At 48.2% G+C, this 18812-nt stretch overlaps 8 protein-coding genes across 8 annotated transcripts; 5 read left to right on the top strand and 3 right to left on the bottom strand.

Moving 5' to 3' along the window:
• Window positions 1–980: 980 nt before the first annotated feature.
• Window positions 981–3130, top strand: LOC108103253 (zinc finger protein 236). Its single transcript, XM_017208658.1, has 4 exons — window positions 981–1234; window positions 1302–2365; window positions 2421–2607; window positions 2666–3130. Exons 1-4 carry the CDS (start codon window positions 1070–1072, stop codon window positions 2885–2887), a joined length of 1638 nt encoding a protein of 545 aa, XP_017064147.1. The 5' UTR covers window positions 981–1069; the 3' UTR covers window positions 2888–3130.
• Window positions 3131–3242: 112 nt separating this feature from the next.
• On the bottom strand, window positions 3243–6870 carry LOC108103252 (PHD finger protein 12). The gene is made up of 5 exons (XM_017208657.1): window positions 6734–6870; window positions 6408–6598; window positions 5653–6337; window positions 4083–5590; window positions 3243–4025 (listed from the first exon to the last, which is right to left on the bottom strand). The coding sequence occupies exons 1-5, from the start codon at window positions 6779–6781 to the stop codon at window positions 3836–3838; spliced, it is 2622 nt and encodes an 873-aa protein (XP_017064146.1). The 5' UTR covers window positions 6782–6870; the 3' UTR covers window positions 3243–3835.
• A 151-nt stretch (window positions 6871–7021) lies between these two features.
• Window positions 7022–7783, top strand: LOC108103262. The gene is made up of 2 exons (XM_017208674.1): window positions 7022–7107; window positions 7169–7783. Exon 2 carries the CDS (start codon window positions 7269–7271, stop codon window positions 7725–7727), a length of 459 nt encoding a protein of 152 aa, XP_017064163.1. The 5' UTR covers window positions 7022–7107; window positions 7169–7268; the 3' UTR covers window positions 7728–7783.
• Window positions 7784–8491: 708 nt separating this feature from the next.
• LOC108103261 lies at window positions 8492–9689 on the top strand. Its single transcript, XM_017208673.1, has 2 exons — window positions 8492–8982; window positions 9043–9689. The coding sequence occupies exons 1-2, from the start codon at window positions 8654–8656 to the stop codon at window positions 9605–9607; spliced, it is 894 nt and encodes a 297-aa protein (XP_017064162.1). The 5' UTR covers window positions 8492–8653; the 3' UTR covers window positions 9608–9689.
• Window positions 9610–11409, bottom strand: LOC108103260 (mitochondrial ribonuclease P catalytic subunit). The gene is made up of 2 exons (XM_017208672.1): window positions 10113–11409; window positions 9610–10052 (listed from the first exon to the last, which is right to left on the bottom strand). Exons 1-2 carry the CDS (start codon window positions 11372–11374, stop codon window positions 9686–9688), a joined length of 1629 nt encoding a protein of 542 aa, XP_017064161.1. The 5' UTR covers window positions 11375–11409; the 3' UTR covers window positions 9610–9685.
• A 314-nt stretch (window positions 11410–11723) lies between these two features.
• Window positions 11724–13404, top strand: LOC108103269 (26S proteasome regulatory subunit 10B). Its single transcript, XM_017208681.1, has 5 exons — window positions 11724–11935; window positions 11989–12108; window positions 12166–12886; window positions 12949–13089; window positions 13161–13404. Exons 1-5 carry the CDS (start codon window positions 11827–11829, stop codon window positions 13261–13263), a joined length of 1194 nt encoding a protein of 397 aa, XP_017064170.1. The 5' UTR covers window positions 11724–11826; the 3' UTR covers window positions 13264–13404.
• LOC108103268 (tRNA (guanine-N(7)-)-methyltransferase non-catalytic subunit wuho) lies at window positions 13308–14729 on the bottom strand. The gene has a single exon (XM_017208680.1). The coding sequence runs from the start codon at window positions 14703–14705 to the stop codon at window positions 13440–13442; it is 1266 nt and encodes a 421-aa protein (XP_017064169.1). The 5' UTR covers window positions 14706–14729; the 3' UTR covers window positions 13308–13439.
• A 390-nt stretch (window positions 14730–15119) lies between these two features.
• LOC108103266 (DNA topoisomerase 3-beta) lies at window positions 15120–18663 on the top strand. The gene is made up of 5 exons (XM_017208677.2): window positions 15120–15472; window positions 15530–16277; window positions 16664–17714; window positions 17782–18175; window positions 18235–18663. The coding sequence occupies exons 1-5, from the start codon at window positions 15382–15384 to the stop codon at window positions 18585–18587; spliced, it is 2637 nt and encodes an 878-aa protein (XP_017064166.1). The 5' UTR covers window positions 15120–15381; the 3' UTR covers window positions 18588–18663.
• The last annotated feature ends 149 nt before the right edge of the window (window positions 18664–18812 follow it).

Genomic DNA, 18812 nt, shown 5'->3' with positions numbered 1-18812 from the left:
GTTGAAAAGCAAACAAATTTATAAATAAGATATTTATATTTCACTACACGTTTGACGTTTCATTTTAAGAATGTAACTTGTAAATTCAACTTGTAAATTTTCAACATTTATTTGGTTATGGAAAATTGAAATTCTGTACGGGCAGAGTGTCAATCAAGGCAAAGTGCATTCAGTAATAATGCACCTGCCGTTTGCCAACTTTGTTTGCATCATTTTGCAAATCAATTAGCCAGAATACTCGCACTCGCTGCTACTTGCGGTCGCAGCATCATCAATGCAAGTGGTCAAAGCGAATCGGCGGTTACAAGTCATGCAATTCGGTTGCATTTCGGCAAAGCAAAGAATGATATATGCATATTTAGATAAGGTACAAAAACCGCACATTTTAAAGCTCTGTTGCTCAAATCCCTAAGTCACCAAAGAAATATTACATATCATTGGATGTGGTGTAACTTGTGGTCTGCCGAGAAAAGGTTTTGGGCTTTTTCGAAATGTTTGCTTAACAAAATTACTTTGAAATTTTACAATTCTTCTAATGTTGATTACGGATATTTACAACATTTATGGCATGAGTCTCCGTTTACTATTATTTTTTTACACTTCATTTAAATCAGATTATAGTCTGCTCAATAATACTTTCTAAAACGATGAAAAATGGTTCATTTGTTTACGTTGAGATGTTTGCTTTACAAAATAAGTCATCAAATTGTTTTAAAAGTTATAAATATAAAATAAGATTATTTTACATATTTTAAATATTGAAAAAGGGGATTATTTAAAGATATGTATGTATGTATGTAAACACCACTAACATAAAAATATTTTTTAATCAATTTTCTAATAAATTTCTATTTTAAATTCCTTATAAATATGTTTTAAAATAACGTTTTGTTGTTACGATTCTTGTCGCGTAACGTAATACTATTACGCCAAGAAAAAAAAACGATTAGTAAATCGATGAACGCCGAGTGGGCGGCGTGTCATCGCTAGTTGAAAGTGTGACCGTACGCGTGTGGAGAACACAAACTAATGGTGGAGCAAAACGAATAAGGTAAAACTACGGAATAAAATGATCTGTCGCCTGTGTCTAAACACGCTGGACGAGCAGAACGCCGTGCTGCTGTTCGGTGGCGCTGGCGGAGCCAGTGTGACCACTCCGGAGGACGAGGACGACGGGAAGGCGATGCCGGAGAGCTACCTGGTCCAACTGATCTCGATTCACTTGTACCTCTGCGTGAGTATCTGCTGATGCTTCTTTCTGTTTGAAGCCGCCAAATAATTTGTCCGGCAATCTTCTTCAGCTCTCCCGCGACGATGCCATCTCCACCTGCATTTGCACCGAGTGCTCCTCGCAACTGGAGAGCTTCCACAACTTCTGGAAGCTGGTTGAGCTCAAACAGACGACTCTGTGCAGCCAGTTTTTGGCAATCGACTGCGATGTCAACTGGTCGGAGGAGGGCACCGAAATACAGCCGGATGGGCAGCCTATGCTTTTTGAGCCAGCTGAAGAGCCCAAAGCCGTGACTCCCACTACGGCCAATAAGTTCCCCTGCATGTTCTGCGAAAAATCCTTCAAGATGCGCCGCTACCTAGAGGAGCATATAGCAACACACACCGGCGACCGACCCATTGCATGTCCATACTGCGAGATGGCGTTCCGCTGCCGTTCGAATATGTACACCCACGTAAAAAGCAAGCACACTACACAGTGGCTGAAGGCACGCGAGGAGCGAGATGCAGCCAAGTCAGGACAGAATCACACGGCGCCAGAGGAGCCGACCTCTGCAGCCCAAGCTCCTGCTCCTGCAGTGGCTACTCCATCTATTATCACTGCAAATCATAATATTTCTGAACATCCTTCTGCAACTGTTCATCACACAGAAGCTTCTCTAAACTCACCACTTAACCACCAACAGTTGCCCTTGTCCGTAATAAAAAGCGAGCCTAGTGAGGCCATCAACCTTTCCATTACAAAGACACCACCATCCGCCAGTCGGGGCTCACGCAATCGGGCCAGTCGCCGCAAGACCCACTCACCCAAAAAGGTCCAGCACACAGAAGGCAGCGATGCAAGCGACGATGATTCTCCCCAGAAAAGACTCAAGGAGAACGAGCTCATACTGGCTAATTACAATGCAGTGACAGCGGCAGTCGTGGCAGCGGCTTCGCTCACGGGAAATCCTCCAGTACAGACGGATAGCCTGCAGCAGCGCCTGTGCGTGAGTCTCCTCCAGCAACAGCAACAGCAAGAACAGCTATTTGCAGTAATGTCGGCAACAGCTGCTGCAGCGGCGGCGGTAGGATCGAGTAGTGCCACCACAACAACAACGACGTCTACAGGGGCAATGCTCGCTCATCCTTTTGGGTAAGTTATTGGCTTATTGCAGCGGAAAGTAAGCTTATGACATAATATCCCACAGTCACCAGCCGTCAGAGGTGGAGAAACGACCATCGGCTACGATACAGGCCGTCATCCATGCCGCACCCGCCTCGGCCATTTGTCCCAATTGCGGGGAGCTTCCCGGACAGAATCATCGCTGCCTGAGCAAGCCGAAATATGCCTGCGATGTGTGTGGAAAGTGTTTTAAGATGAAGCGCTATTTGGAGGTCAGTAAATTATTTCCATAAATTTACTATATGGTTATTAACCCACTTTATCCACCAGGAGCACTTCGCCACTCATACGGGCGTAAAACTGCACACCTGCGCCTTCTGTCCCACGGAGTTCCGGTCCAAGTCGAACATGTACCACCACACCAAGCGCAAGCACAAAGCGGAATGGGAACGGTCGCGGGCCACCCGCTCGGCGGCCAAGGCGGGCATCCAGGAGCAGGTACAGCATGTCAGTCCGCCACAGGCTCAGCCAGGACCAGCTGCTGCTCTTTAGGAAAGCCAGGAGTCGGAGACAGTGCAGTCGTAGTTATAGAACTTTACAATTATATAAATATATATATTTTTTGCATATTAGCCATACAGAATACCGAATGTACTTATCCGAAGTTTCGTGTACTCCACAAAGTCCCGGCGCCTCCTCGCCTGGCACCTATTGTGTATACTCTTCTCGTTCTCTATAATGCCTTAACCAGTTAAATTGAATCTGGTTATAAAGTAAATATACATTTCAACAAAATCCTATTACGTTTACTTATTGGGAGGATTCTTTATGCTAATTGGATGTGGTGAAAATTAAGAATTCACTAAAGGATTCTTCGATCCTGTAACCCAACAATATCCAATGTCCGTAATTCTTACAAGTTTATTCAATTTAGTAATTTATACAATTAGAAGTACAATAAATTGGGGATTATGTTTAATTCAATATTTTCAGAGCGTGGCGTCTGCTGGGTATGAATTGTAGAGAGCATCTGCACATTTCACACCCCGCAGACGCCAACTCCAAAGAGAATTGCAAAAATCATAATGTTGTCCCCTTAACGCTAAGATGGGAGGATTGATTGGATTGTGTGAATAAAAATGTAAAGCCAAGGCAATAAATTTCGATAAAATTGAACTGATTGCTAAATATGTTTAAGGCAAGAATTACTAGTTTTGGTGTCTGTAGAGTGTGAATTGTGGAGAACATTTCACATCCACTAGACGTCTACTCCGTAATTTATTGCAAAACATCAGAAAACCCCCTTAACGCTAGGATGGGAGGATTGTGTAAATAAAAATGAAAGCCGAGGCGTTAAATTGCGATGATGATTGCTAACCCTAACCCTATGCCTGGCTGCTAGCTGCCCCACTGAGATTGGTGCTGCTCCACTGGAGTTGGCTGCGGTTGAGCGCGTGTCTATGTGTGCTAAAACTAAGTGTTTCGGCTCATGTCTTGGTCCTAAGGACGCTTGCTGCGCGCCTGCGCCTGCAGCAGGTCCACTGACGGCACTGAAAATACAAACGACAGACAGCCGAAACGCAGCAGGGTGCCGTGAGCCAGCACTGCCGATCCTTCCCAAGCTCCGGCCACCATGGGCGCTGGTCCGGCGTTCGTACAACGACAGGCTGGCTTCACAATGGGTGCCAATCTAAAGTGGGATGGATATTAATTACTTCCACTAAATTTGATAGTAAGACAATCCTACCGCTCCTTGCCAACTGTCTTGGGCTCAAACTGGCGATGAATATGCCGCCGCTTATCCAACAGATCGTCGACGCGTCTTTTCAGTTCCGCATCATCCGGTCGCATCCGCTTTCCAGCATGAGTGTGCATCCTATCGGTCAGATCGCAGGCGTACAGCTGCCCATTTACCTCCGTCCCAAACTCGGAGTAGTTAATCAGTTCGTACGATTTGGAGAACTCGTCGTAGAAGATGATGGCGTGCTGTGGCGAAATGCGGCAGCAGTAACCAATAGCTGAAAGGTCCACGGTCTCTGTTTGCGCCAGCGTTGTGGACGGTGAATAATGGCCACCATAGCCAATATACAACGTTCGGTACCGCATAAAAATCGAATGATCCAGCCGTAGCGAACTGAACCAGCGGCTGTCCTCCAACATGTCGCCCAAAGGCGTGATTACCGCGCGCGCCTGTACCTTGCACTGGAGCAGCTTTAACTCCAGTCTCGAGGCCAGCTCATAGGCTTTCTCTGTATCGCTTCTGGCACGCGGCATATAGCTCTCGGCAGCTGCATCCGCTGCAGCAATTGCCGCCGCGGTGGCCAAAGCGGGATGCAGTGCCATTGCGGGATCCTCGTCGGCAGCATTGCCATTTTTCTGCGCCAGTATCGAAGATGTTTCGCTGGTGAACAGCAGCGAGAAACGGTTCATATCCTCCGGCGCAAGTTGGCCTTGAAGAGCAGGGGCTACATCCGATCCATCAGCAGCTGCCAGTTGACGCAGTCGGCGGGCGGCCGTGCGATTCTTATACTGCGTCACAATCTCCGGATATTCTTCTACCAGTTGCTGCAGTCGCTGGTGCGCCAGTTTCTTTATTATGTCCACGTCCAAGTGGAAAAGGTCAGCATCGATAATGCCCGCTTTGCTGTCCTCTTCTTCCTCCTCAAAGCTTACCTCCAACTCTAGGCTGGGCTTAGTTTCCACTTTGATAGCTGACGGCTCTTCGTTAGGCTGGACATCAGGTTCTGTTTTTGGATTCTCCGAATCCACTCCGCCATTTAGTTTATCGCCCGGAGAGTTCGTCTCGGACTCCGGTTCTTCTGGGCTAGGATCGCTGTCGCTATCTCCCTCTACTGCCGTTTCCACGGTTCCATATTCCCGTTGAATCTCACGGAACTTAGCGTGAGCGGTGCGCAAGGCCTCCAAATCCTTTAGCAGCGATTCGGTGACTGACTCACGGGAGATCTCCTCAACTTCGGTGGGCAGGTTCTTACGCCGCTTCACACGATCGTAGCGCAGTGTTTGGCGCATGGAGGGTAACAGCGCCGGCGGATGCTCGTAGTGGTAGCGCACAATGGCTGGCACTTCGATGTGGGCACGGGCCCGCAAATTCGTCTTGGTGCGGAAAGGCGGATGGCGAGTGTTGACACGTCGAAAGAACTCAAGCTTGACGCTTTCATGATCAAGCGGCTGATGAAAGCGATTCCAAAGGCGTACCCGTTCCGTGGCTGAAATGCTGTTGGTCATATTGGCATCCTGTAAACACATATCCTCATTTAAATTAAAAAAGATAACTTGTATAAGAAGCGGTAAGTTACAATGAAATTTTCGGCATGGTTGGGACACATCCACAAACCAGCTGGCAGTGCCGTCAGTGGGGGATCCAGGCAATCCTGGTGGTAGTATAGTGGACAATAGTCGCAGGATATAAGCGGCGCTCGCTTGCAGGAGCGCGTGCAATAAAAACAAGTCTTTGCGGGCAGTGGAACAAGCCCCTGTGCGTCCAGCTCGAAGGGCTTTGAATTGCGGCGCTGATTGCCAGCACATTTGCGATGGGAACCATTCCCGCTTGGCGGATGCGTCTGCTGGACCGGCTGCACCTTGCCATTACCAGGAAACTGGGTGTGCAACTCTAGCTCCGGGGGCAGCGAAAACTGTTGCGGATTCAACATACTGGCCGCCCTGATAACATCGTCCAGTGGCGTTGGCTTCTTATTGGGATCGAGGGCGCGCTGTATGGCCAAGGGCATCTTTGCCAGCAGCTTCTCGGTGCTATTGCGTTCGCTGTTGCTGCGTTTGCGGAGGTTGCGGATCTTTAAAGGTATAGACTCCAGATCTCCAGAGGAAGGGGTATTGGCTCTGGATCCACTGCCCGCCGAGGGTACCCGCTCCACCGAGCTAGCCTTGGAGGAAGAGGCCGGCGGCTGGGAGACCTTTGCCATGCGACAGCTATGACACAACCACTGGCCACTAGGTATATCCTCTTCGCTTAATGGTGGATCACTACGTTACATAGAGGGATGAACTTGAGTTGGAACACTGAGAATTGACATCACTTTCTTAATATACTTACTGGCACTGCAGGTGAAAGCTGGAGGGGCATCGGTCGCAGCACAGCAGATTGCCGCCTTCCTCGCAGGCGTCGCAGTAATCGTGGTTATGCCCCCTTCCGGGTCGCCTGTAATAAGGATGCTTAGTGTTGGTGGTCCGTTGCACGAGCTTCTCGTCCTCGTTAGGCGGCGGACGGATGAGCTGCTTAATTTGCTGTGGGTAAGTAAAACAGAGACACTAATTGTACATGCGCTAATGTGGCATCTCTTGGCGGCGACTGCCAATTGGAATCGCAACACCGAGCAGGAGCAGAACGGAAGCTGCCTAGCGTCCCGGGGACGCACTTACCTCCATTATGCTCAGTGAGGCATTCGGGTCCTGGTCAACTTTTGACATTTTTCGCTGGCTCCTCTTATCCGGTGTACACAATCAATCTCGGAGCAAGCAACTCACTTCACTTGGAGACGGAGGCGGGCGACAGTATTCAGTATGCAGCCCTGCGCATCCGATTAATAACTGGTCACACTGGGCGCCCATCGATACACATTCAACGGATATTCAGTGCTGTCATCATTTCTCTCTAAATCTAGCTTCCTTCTAACGGTCACTTTAAACCGAAATACATCTATTAAAGATATGGATCATGGAAGTTCCGGGAAAAACGTGGTACACTAGATAGATTGCTGATTAATCTTAGTAGATATCTTAGAACTTCAAAATTTGTATGTTATACATTCAAAAATCAAATATCAAATAATCACTAAACTAACACTTAAAAATTAGACGAAAAAACGCTAAGGGATCACCACTGCTGGCAATCGCCCATCTCAGCTGGCCGACGACGCAATTCGCAATTTACCAAACAATATAATATAATAGTGCAATGTTTTCAATTTTTGGGAAGCGCAAGCCCACGGAAACGCCCACAGAGGATCAGCCCATCCAGGGGCCGGCCGATGGATCTCGACCGGGAACCAGTGGCGATGATTTTGTGTTTATTGAGCGAAAACCCGGACCGGATGCTCCTCAGGTTCCTTCCTCCGCTACGATGTATCCACCCATGCCTCCTGCGGGTTACCTACCCTACCCGCCTATGCCAGGACATAGAGGAGGACCAGGAGCAGGAGCGGTAAAGCTGCCGGGCGCCCAAGCACCCGTCAATTACTTGCAGGACATTCCCTTTGAGCTGGCACCCGAATTGGTCTCCAAGGATCGCTACGATAGCACTCAAATGCAGGTGGACAGCATCCTGGCATTTCTAACACGGCAAATGTCTGTTGACGAACTGGCAGACGAGTATACATTCACTCTGGAGAGATCCGTGCAGAACGAGTGTTACTAGCATTATCCCATAAATTCACTGGTTATTAAAATAAAATGGTTGCTATTTAATTGTAATCCGTCGAAAGGTCTTTTTTTATATATATATATTTTATATCTTATAAATTAGCTTTATCAAATGTTATTATGTACATAAGCATATATTTAATACACTTTTAACAAAAGAAAAAAGTAGCTTAAAATGTATTAGGGGAAATCCCGGTTTTATAACATAATTACACTTTTTATTTTCGTACCAGCCATAAACGTTGACGAAGAGAACTGGTTGGGATCCAGCAGCATCAACTTGACGTCGGAAAAAGTAAAGAAAAATATAATTTTTCCTGTATATCCAAAAGCTAGACTGCACACTACAGTACAATCCTATTATCGCTCCTCCTCCGGAGGCATTTCCGATAAAGCATATAAGTCCAAAAGAAGTTTTTCTCCATATCCAAATGCAACACTGCACACTACACTTCTACTAACGCTCCTCCTCCGAATGCATAACCGATACAACATATAAGTCCATAAGAAGTAGTCCTCCATATCCAAAAGCTAAACGCCACTAAAGCGCCGGGATACGATGGCGTTGATAGCAGAGTTGCACATTCTTCGCCTTCGTTCGTGCTGGTGTTGCACAGAGGAGGGTCCTGGATCCCGTGTTGTATACCCCGTTCACTTCAGATCTGCCATGTCTGAATGAACCAAACAACTTCAATCTAGTCGTCCAGATAATTTTCCTCGAACACATTTCAACTGGGACTATTCAAAAGTCGTTCAGCTTTCCTAACGCGAATACATAAAATTGTTAGTGCTCTCGTTTTTCCAAAATTAAACGTATAAAAGGTCTAGAATATACTTATTTTGGTTTACACAGACAGAATCCCAGCTAAATTCTTAATTTGTTTAAATTGATTGGGCCGTACTCACCACTAATCTTTAGTAATGGCCAGCTCCAATGTCTCGGACTGGGATGAACCGCTGCCCACGTCGACGGATTCGCTACCTGAGGAGGAGGATCCAGATGTGTGCGCCGAGGAGAATGTGAAAAAGCGCCAGGAGGAGAACCTGGCCAAGCTGCAGTCCTATGTGCGTCGCATGGCCTACCAGCCAGCCATGCCGCCCAAGGTTAAGCCCTATGATGTGGCTTTATCCAAGCCCAAACTGCACACTCTCATCGACAACTATGAGCAGTTTAAGGATGTCTACGATCCAAAAATGCGAGCCAAGCGTATCAAGCGGATGCTGGGAAAGTACAATGCCATTACTACTGAGTAAGTATATCAGATATGACGCTTATCTATACCGGGCGCTAACCTCCTCCATACACACAGGCAGCTGGAGGAGATCCTCAAGAGCAACAAGACCAAGGAGCGAAAGAAGGAGGACTTCCTGAAGCGCAAGCAGGAACTGTACTATAATATGCTGACCAAGCTGGAACGTCAGTGCCGCACACAGTATCTGAACGTGCTCATCAAGAAGTTTGCCAAGTTCATCGCCCACCTGGCCACTACAATGCGCATTCCACCGCAACTGGTCGATCCTTATGCACGCATGCAGCGCGGCATCTTTTGCAACATCTTGTTGGCTATCGGAGTGCAACCCACTTCCCAGTCGGCCATCTATTATACCAGCCAAGACGCCATCGAGTACGATGTGTGTCATCGGCTGGCACACGCTCTTCTCAGCCTTATCATTAAGGCCCTGGACTCGGCTGCCACACGGGATCCAAATGACTTAGCCAAACCAGCGGATATGGACTTTGAGATGGACAACCATATTAAACGGCGGCTAATGTGCGCCGCCGAGAAGAAGCTGATGTACGAGCGCCGCCGGAAGAAGCCCCAGCCTCAGGGCATTGGAGCCTTTGAAAAGTGCACCCGCTACGATTGCGACTAGAATTCGTGAACGACGGCTGTTCCAGTATATTTGTTAACCTTTGGCTATTATTTTTTCTCACTAAATGTTTTCACACAGTCAACTTTTAGCCTTTCCTCTTGTTTCTAAAGGGGTTGGCTCCTTTAGCTTGAGGCACAGCCATGAGGCTGGCACCTCAAAACTATCTGTGGGATGCACGGTGTACACCTCGCAATAGGGCACATGCCAGGTTCCCGCAACTTCGTGGACACACAACCGGTGGCGTATGGGCTCCTTGACTATGATCTGACCCGTTTGAGTTTGGGTGACTAACGAGAACTGGTGCTCCTGTTGCCAGCGCCGGAAGATGGGCTTTAGTTCGGGGCCCAAATGAAAAGCATGGCTGCGCATCAAATCGCGGGAGAAGAAGTCAGTGTCCCGACCGCTTCGCAGCGTGGCATAAAGCAGAAAAGGATCGTCGTGGGACCTGTAAGTCAAAACCAATTATTATATCTCTCCTTTTCTTTTTGACTAAAGTTATTCTTACAAATTGTTGGTGAGGAAGAGGCTGGCATTGCTCTGGACATAGTGAATTGCCTGTTTGGACCAGTTACGCATGTGTTCCCGACCGAGGACCAGGACACGTTTGTCTTGATCTCGGAAATGTCGCACCACTGTGGCGACCAGCTTGGCCAGTTGCTGGGGCGACTTTTTAGTGCCCGTAGAGTAGGCCACATTAAGACCATCGATTACACAGTCATAAGGAGCTGTCTTCTCCACATACTTTTTAAATCTGTTAACCTCCTCGGGAGTGGAACGCTGGAACACATCACGTCTTATGAGCACCCGTTCCAGGAAACACTCGCTGAGCCGTCGGAACTGCTCATCGCTGATGGCCACTGGCTGGAGGTGCTGCTGACACGACTGACACTTTCCCAGAGGTCCCAAGCCTGTGCAATTAGCCTGCAATAGGTGTGGTACTTGCTGGGCCAGCTCCTGCAAACGTTCCGCCACTCGCTTACTAACTAGAATCTCATAACGCTCGAGGAATTCCAACAGGCGTCTTAACTGGACAGGTAGTTGAGTAGTTTCTTTGGCCAGACGATTAAGCAGCGCCAAGTAGACCTCGCATTTGGGCGGCTTACGAGCCGTTGCCATCTCCTCCAGCAGACGCCAGGATAGCTCTTGATCCGACTTCTCCGCGCAAAAGGCCTTCTCCACTAGCGCGGAATAGGCGGCCAGGGTGGGCGTACTCGTGACTTTCATCATGTCAAGAAGCGACAGGGCGCCCTGCCAATGCTCGCCATCAGTAGCCACTAGTCCGTGGATCACATGCTCGCAGCTGTTGGCGTCTAGAGTTTCGTGCTCCGCTTGGAGTGTCCTACATATCTGCAAAATCTCATCCTGCTCTTCTTTGCTTAGGGGTCGTTCATGGTAAGCGGCATTGTAGACCCTCAACAGGCGACCCAGAGTAGCTGCATTTGGTTTGGAGCCCCTGCTCCGAAGAAACTCCACATAGTTCTTGGCCAACGGCAGTTGTCGTGGTTCACTGCACACGCCCAGGATCACGGCATCCACGTTGTGTCCGTTGATGTGCTTGTAGCCTTCCACCAGGGACTGACGCACTTCCGTCCACTCGGCGCTACTGAGTTCTTGGCGCCGCTCAAAAATATCACTGCGGAGCTGGTCCATCCGATCCGGGGGCAGGCTACCTGGGTGCGGACGGCGCTTGTGCTGACTGGCCATCCAGCGTGTGCGGGAATATCCGACGCCCGGAAGAATTTTACACAAGCGTCTTAAATTGTACATGACTACACATGTATGACCACACTATTCGCCGGCGACTGCTGGAATGACCTACCCCCCTACCCAATGCACCTGTATTTATACCACCTAACCAGCTGGGGGTGCTACACGCGCTTTGAGATATTTTTCTGTTGTTATGTATGGTCACACTACGGAAACAGCATGTTTACCAACCGATGTATCTAGCGAATACACTCACCTTTTGTGGGATACCCCTGTTTCGTAGTATGGTCACACTGCATAAAAGCTAATTCACCAACTTATACCCACCGTGTACACCCACCTTTCCTGGAATGTACTAAATAATAACTCCAACAGAGTTATATATTTTTGATTTGTCACGTTATGGTAATACTACGCAAAAAACTGCAGATTCACTTCATTATTTGACATTTCTGAAATAAGTTGTAGCTTAAGCGTTTGATCTAAAAGAGAAGTGTGAATACTCGAGAAAGATGACAGTGACAGCAACGCCGCTTCCCGACAATCTGCGGGTGAAAGCCTTCTCCGACTACAGAAAGAAACTGTTAGAGCACAAGGAAATCGAGGGACGCCTTAAAGAAAGTGCGTCCGTCCGCAAATATTCTTCGACAAACTCCTTACATGTCTATTTTCAGAGCGCGAGGAGATCAAGGAGCTGACCAAGCTGTACGACAAGTCTGAGAACGATCTGAAGGCCTTGCAGAGCGTAGGACAAATTGTCGGCGAGGTGCTCAAGCAGCTGACGGAGGATAAATGTGAGGTTCCGGCTTTCTAATGGGGAAATGTATTCTAATTGTTCTTTTGTCCCACAGTCATTGTGAAGGCCACCAATGGACCCCGTTACGTGGTCGGTTGCCGTCGCCAGCTGGACAAGGCAAAGCTAAAGTCTGGCACCCGTGTAGCCCTAGACATGACCACGCTGACTATTATGCGTTACTTACCAAGGGAGGTGGATCCTCTGGTTTACAACATGTCGCACGAAGATCCCGGCGATGTAACCTACTCGGCCATCGGTGGTCTTACAGAGCAAATTCGCGAACTTCGCGAAGTAATTGAGCTGCCTCTCCTGAATCCGGAGCTTTTCCTGCGCGTCGGTATCACACCGCCTAAGGGTTGTCTGTTGTACGGACCACCTGGAACCGGAAAGACTCTTTTGGCCCGAGCCGTTGCCTCCCAGCTGGACGCAAACTTCCTAAAGGTCGTGTCTTCGGCCATTGTGGACAAGTATATCGGCGAAAGTGCTCGTCTTATTCGTGAGATGTTCAACTATGCCCGCGACCACCAGCCTTGCATCATTTTCATGGACGAGATCGACGCCATCGGTGGTCGCCGCTTCTCCGAAGGCACCTCCGCCGATCGTGAGATCCAGCGCACGCTTATGGAGCTGCTCAACCAAATGGACGGCTTCGATTCGCTTGGTCAGGTTAAGATGATTATGGCCACCAATCGACCAGATACCTTGGATCCGGCCCTGCTGCGTCCTGGTCGTTTGGACAGGAAGATAGAGATTCCACTGCCCAACGAGCAAGCTAGGTAAAATATGTTGTTTTGTTTTTGCATAGAACAACAATAAATAAAACCCTTGCTCTTTTTAGGTTGGAAATCCTTAAGATTCACGCTCTGAAAATTGCCAAGCACGGTGAGATAGATTACGAGGCCATTGTAAAGCTTTCCGACAATTTCAACGGCGCGGATTTGCGTAATGTCTGCACGGAGGCGGGTCTCTTTGCCATTCGGTAAGTGATAAGGTCGTCCCATGCATTTAATTACCCACTCTAATGAAAACCTTGAACTAATTCCTTTTCAGTGCCGAGCGAGAGTATGTCATTCAGGAGGACTTTATGAAGGCGGTGCGCAAGGTGTCGGACAACAAGAAACTGGAAAGCAAGTTGGACTACAAGCCCGTCTAAGAACCACCCACCGCCACCATCCATAGATATAACCATTAACCATCTACACACATATACAGATATATATATTAAGCCAACAGGGCTGTCACACATAGTCCGTTGCTTCTTCACATGCTAATTAAATGCTATGTAAAGATTAAAGTACTGTAATTTCATTTACGTTTTTGGCTTGGATATTACCCGCACTTCGGTTGTTGCTGCTCCTCGATACGCCGCTTCTTGCGCTCTAAGTAATCGCTGACGTTGTCGAATCGTTTTTTAAACCAAACGGACAAGTCTTCGGGAATGAATGGTGGTCCACCCTCTTCTGTGGCACCAAGTCCTTCCAGCACCATATTCAGCCAGCCCTCGGGCACTCCACTTGTTGTCCGCTGGCCATTAGCAATGTCATAAACCCGCAGGCTTAATCGTTCATTCTCAGAGCCCGTAATATAGATCCGGTCGGCGGTTAAAGTAAAGTTGCTTATGTTCCAGGATCCTGCCTCAGCCCGCACCAGTTGTGTGGCCGTGACGCTCCAGGTATCGTCAGAGCCGCGCTCCAAACGATATAGTCCGAGGGCATCCACATGATCGTAGAACAGCACAGCCACCTGGTAGACCTTCTCCGGCTCCAGTTGTCGTACCAGCAGGCGAACCGCTGGGGCTGGGAGCTCGTGCTGCAACAGTTCTTTGCCCTGAATGAAGTTCCAGATGCGCAAAGTCTTGTCCCCGGAAGCGGATGCTATGTGTTGATCTGTGAGCAGGGCCAGGCCCGAGACGAACTCCCTATGACCTAGACAATAGCTGTGGATGTCGAAGGTGGCGGGGTAGTTGGTCACTCGTATCTTGTCATCCCGATCGCATGTGATTATGTGCTGCTGGTCCTCTGACCACAGAATGTCGTACACCACGCTCAGATGGCCGAGCAGCAGGCGCGGCGGGGCCTCCACCTCGACACAGTCATACTGATAGCAATCGCCCGTCTTGTCTGTGACCAAAACTGAACTGCTGTCGCTGCAAAAACGCAGGGCACTGGCTGTTCGGGCCAGTGGGCGGGTAGACAACAGGCGGGCGTTCTCCGGTCGAGTGCGGTACAGCAGGAGCGCCTTCTGTCCGCCGCTGGTGGTCACGGCCAGCAGCTGTCTATCTGGTGAGTAGGCTACATTCTGCACTGCGACGTTGGCTGTTCCAGATACAGACCCAGAGGCGGTGGCATCCGATTGCTTGGCGCCACCAGCAGCAAGCTGTTGCTCCTTGCCTGGTCCTTGACCAGTGCTTGTAGATGGACAGGATTCTTGGGATGCCTGGCTTTTAAGGCCAAGATCAGGAGGTAGCTCGATCTCCTTGAATATCTGCAGATCGTCGGGGTTTACGAAGAGCACCTTGCGGCCATGGCTGACCACCAATTCAGGTTCCTCGAAGAAAATCGTTGCCGCTTCCCTGATGCACATTTTAGTTCTCATTCAATGTGACCAGGTGTTGAGATGTTGTTGGAAATGTTTTTTATTACTAAATTATTTAAACCAAAAAAAAAAAATGTATTAAAAACCTACAAATATTTTGTTTAAATTTTATACCTTACCTCATAATTTACTATTTATGAAAATACAAATTAAATTAAAGTTTCCTGCATTCCAGGTTCCAGTTTGGTGTGGGACATTGATGTTTTTTTAAATGACCAATTAAAGTATATATGATCGAATTCATTTAATGAATTTGAATCGGACTTGGACCTTTTTGGATTTGCATTTGAAAAAAATGTTTTCTAAAAAAGATAAAAAACCAGGGCTGCAAGCGATACTGTAAAGTACGGTAACGGCCGGCGTTAATGTAAGTAACCAAACAAGGTGACGGAATCGATAACCGATAACAATAAATAGTGAGTAGAGTGAGACCTTTTTGGTGCCAAATAAAATGCTCGTAAAATTGGCTAAGTAGATTATTTGGTATTTTATTGAATGTATGCGAAAAGCAGACGGATAAAAAAGTAAAAAAAACGCAAAGCGAACGCATACAATCGCGCCCGGAACCGGCGAGGCGCAGCTCCCTGTGAGCCAATCCCATGCGAGAGAACGAGTGGGCAGGAACTGCTAAAAAAAATTTATCAATTATATAGGCCATCCTTAAGTTTTTGGGGCCATGAAGAGTGTGCTGATGGTGGCCGAGAAACCCTCGCTGGCAGCGTCGCTAGCGGGGATTCTTTCCAATGGCAGGTGTACTGCCAAAAGAGGTGAGTTCTGTATATCCCACAGAAAAATCATAATAATCCAATCTTAATCCCCTTCAGGCACCGGCAACGGCTGTTCTACGCATGAGTGGACCGGCAACTTCCGGAACGAGGGCAGCGTCCATTTCCGGATGACATCCGTGTGCGGTCATGTGATGTCACTGGACTTTATTAGCAAGTACAACTCCTGGGACAAGGTCGATCCTGTGGAGCTCTTTGGCTGCCCTACCGAGAAAAAGGAAACGAATCCTAAGCATCATATGCGCACCTTTTTGGCCCACGAAGCGCGCGGCTGCGATTACTTAGTCCTGTGGCTGGATTGCGATAAAGAGGGAGAGAACATATGCTTCGAGGTGATGGACGCCGTGCAACACGTTATACACAATGTGTACAGCAAACAGGTGACGTATCGGGCGCACTTCTCTGCTATTACGGACAAGGATATCAAAGGAGCGATGGAATCACTAGGTCATCCGAACGAGAACGAGGCCAAGTCGGTTGATGCGCGGCAGGAGCTGGATCTGCGAATTGGCTGCGCCTTTACCCGCTTTCAAACAAAGTTTTTCCAGGATCGCTACGGCGACCTAGACTCCTCGCTTATCTCCTATGGTCCCTGTCAGACGCCAACGCTAGGTTTCTGTGTGAAGCGGCACGACGACATCCAAACCTTTAAGCCGGAGAGCTTCTGGCACCTGCAGCTGCTAGCTGGCCAGCCGGAATTTACGTTAGAGTGGGCGCGTGGCCGGGTTTTTAAGAAGGACATTGCCATCATGCTGCTGAATCGCGTCAAGGAACACAAGGAGGCCACGTAAGATTGTCGTGTAGCGTGGGTACTGTCACTAGGGGAACAAATATATCCGAATTTCAGTTGTCTCTCAGTATATAGCCTAGTGGCTATCATCAAGTCTATATATAAGCATGTATTCATCTTTATTCTTCTGTTTCTACCACTTTTGGCCAGTTAAAAAGCTATCTTCTTTTTTTCCATTACGCCATCATTTTTAAATGGGTGACTACATCATTTAGGTGCCATAGAAACGATCATGCTAAATTTGCATAATTTGTTTCTGCTTCCAGTTAAATCAAACAATTCAAAATACTGCTGATTTATACGTTAGAAGATAAAATTAGCTTTATCTGTATAAACCTTTTGTTATTATTTGTTTATTAAACACTCTGTTTCCCTTCTTTTAGAGTGGAGAGCGTTGGCAGCAAGGAGTCCTTCAAGAGCAAACCTCAGGCTCTAAACACCGTAGAGCTAATGCGAATCTGCAGCTCCGGTCTGGGTATCGGACCGTTTCAGGCGATGCAGATAGCGGAGCGCCTGTACACTCAGGGGTACATAAGCTATCCGCGAACGGAAACTAATCAGTATCCGACTAACTTCGATCTACCGGCAGTGTTGCACGTGCTGAAGCCTTCGGGGGACTTCGGCGAAGAGGCACGCACCATCCTAGGCGATATGCAGACGCCGAGGAAAGGCAAGGATGCGGGTGATCATCCTCCGATTACACCCATGAAATTGGGAAACCGAAGTGACTTTGATCGCGATACTTGGCGCGTCTACGAATTCATCTGTCGGCACTTTATGGGCACCGTATCGAGAGACCTAAAGTATCGCGTGACGACCGCCAAACTGCGCGTGGGCTTAGAGACGTTTAGCTGCACGGCCAATGTGTTAATTGACGCCGGTTTTACCAAGGTGATGACATGGCAGGCCTTTGGACGGGATGAGCCGATGCCGCCGTTCATTCAGGGCACTCAAGTGGCCATCAACGATGTGCGACTAACCGAAAGCCAGACGGGACCACCAGACTACCTCACGGAATCGGAACTTATCACACTTATGGAGCAGCACGGCATTGGCACGGATGCTTCTATACCGGTGCACATAAACAACATCTGCCAGCGGAACTATGTGCGTATTGAAAATGGACGAAAGTTGATCCCTACGACGCTGGGCATTGTGCTGGTCCATGGCTATCAGAAGATTGATCCTGAACTCGTACTTCCGACAATGCGAACGGAGGTCGAGCGCATGCTAACGCTTATTGCTCAAGGTTCAGCAGACTTTCAGGATGTTCTGCGTCACGCCATTCAGATCTTTAAGCTAAAGTTCATGTATTTTGTGAAGAACATCGCCAACATGGACGCCCTGTTCGAGGTTTCCTTCTCGCCGCTGGCCGAGTCGGGCAAGGCACACTCGCGCTGCGGCAAATGTAGACGCTACATGAAGTACATACAGGTTGTTTATCAAGATCTGTATAACTTTATCTTACATTTTAATCATCGTCTCTACCATTTAATTTTAGACAAAGCCCGCGAGGTTGCATTGTTCCCATTGCGATGAGACGTATGCCCTACCTATTGGCAATGTAAAGGTCTATCGGGAGTTTAAGTGCCCGCTAGATGACTTCGATCTGCTGGCATTCTCCACCGGCGTCAAGGGGCGATCGTATCCGTTCTGCCCGTACTGCTATAATCACCCGCCGTTCAGTGACATGCCCCATTTAGGGGGTTGCAATACCTGCACTCATGCCACTTGTCCACATTCTCTGAACACGCTAGGCATCTCCAGTTGTGTGGAGTGTCCCACAGGCGTTCTAGTGCTCGATTGCACGCTGGCGCCCACGTGGAAGCTCGGCTGCAACCGCTGCGACGTAATAATCAACTGTTTTAAAGGTGCCACTAAAATCACAGTGGAAGGTGGGTCACTAAATTATTAGAAATCTTGTATATAAGAATGATTTCAACTTTTTTTTCAGAGGCCAAGTGTCAGGAGTGTGGCGCCCAGCAAGTAAACGTGGTCTACAAGTCTGACAAAAGCAAGTTCAAGGATGGCAGTGAGGAGAAGAGCGGGTGCATCTTCTGCTCCACAGACTTCTCCCACTTGGTTGAGAAGCATCGTGCAGTCGCATCGAGACCTGTTCGCAGTGGCGGTGGATCTCGGGGCGGGAAAGCTGGTCGTGGCGGTGGAGGAGTCGGTGGACCGGCTGGTGTCGCCGGAGGAGCAGTAACTGCTGGCGGCGGAACTGGTTCTGGAGGCGGCGGGCGTGGTGGACGCGCCGGTAGGCAGCCCAAAGATAAAATGGCTCAGCTGGCGGCGTACTTCGTATGAGAACCGTGGATTGCATTTACAACAAAAACAAAAAAACTAAGCCGAAAAAATAAAAACGAAATTGTATAAAGAAATTTACTGTTTTTGAAAAAAAAGTATATAAGAATTCAGAAAATAAACCTACATATACATATTTAAATCTCTCTATACCCTTACTTTTTATTCATTGAAGAAATTATTTATGAAATATGAAACAAAGGGGACGTACATATGTACATACATACA

Source organism: Drosophila eugracilis, unplaced genomic scaffold (assembly GCF_018153835.1).
Source record: "Drosophila eugracilis isolate 14026-0451.02 unplaced genomic scaffold, ASM1815383v1 contig_2167, whole genome shotgun sequence".
In the NCBI taxonomy this organism is placed as follows: domain Eukaryota; kingdom Metazoa; phylum Arthropoda; class Insecta; order Diptera; family Drosophilidae; genus Drosophila; species Drosophila eugracilis.
The sequence above is the reverse complement of the archived record's forward strand: the minus strand, read 5'-3'. Positions and strand labels throughout refer to the sequence as shown.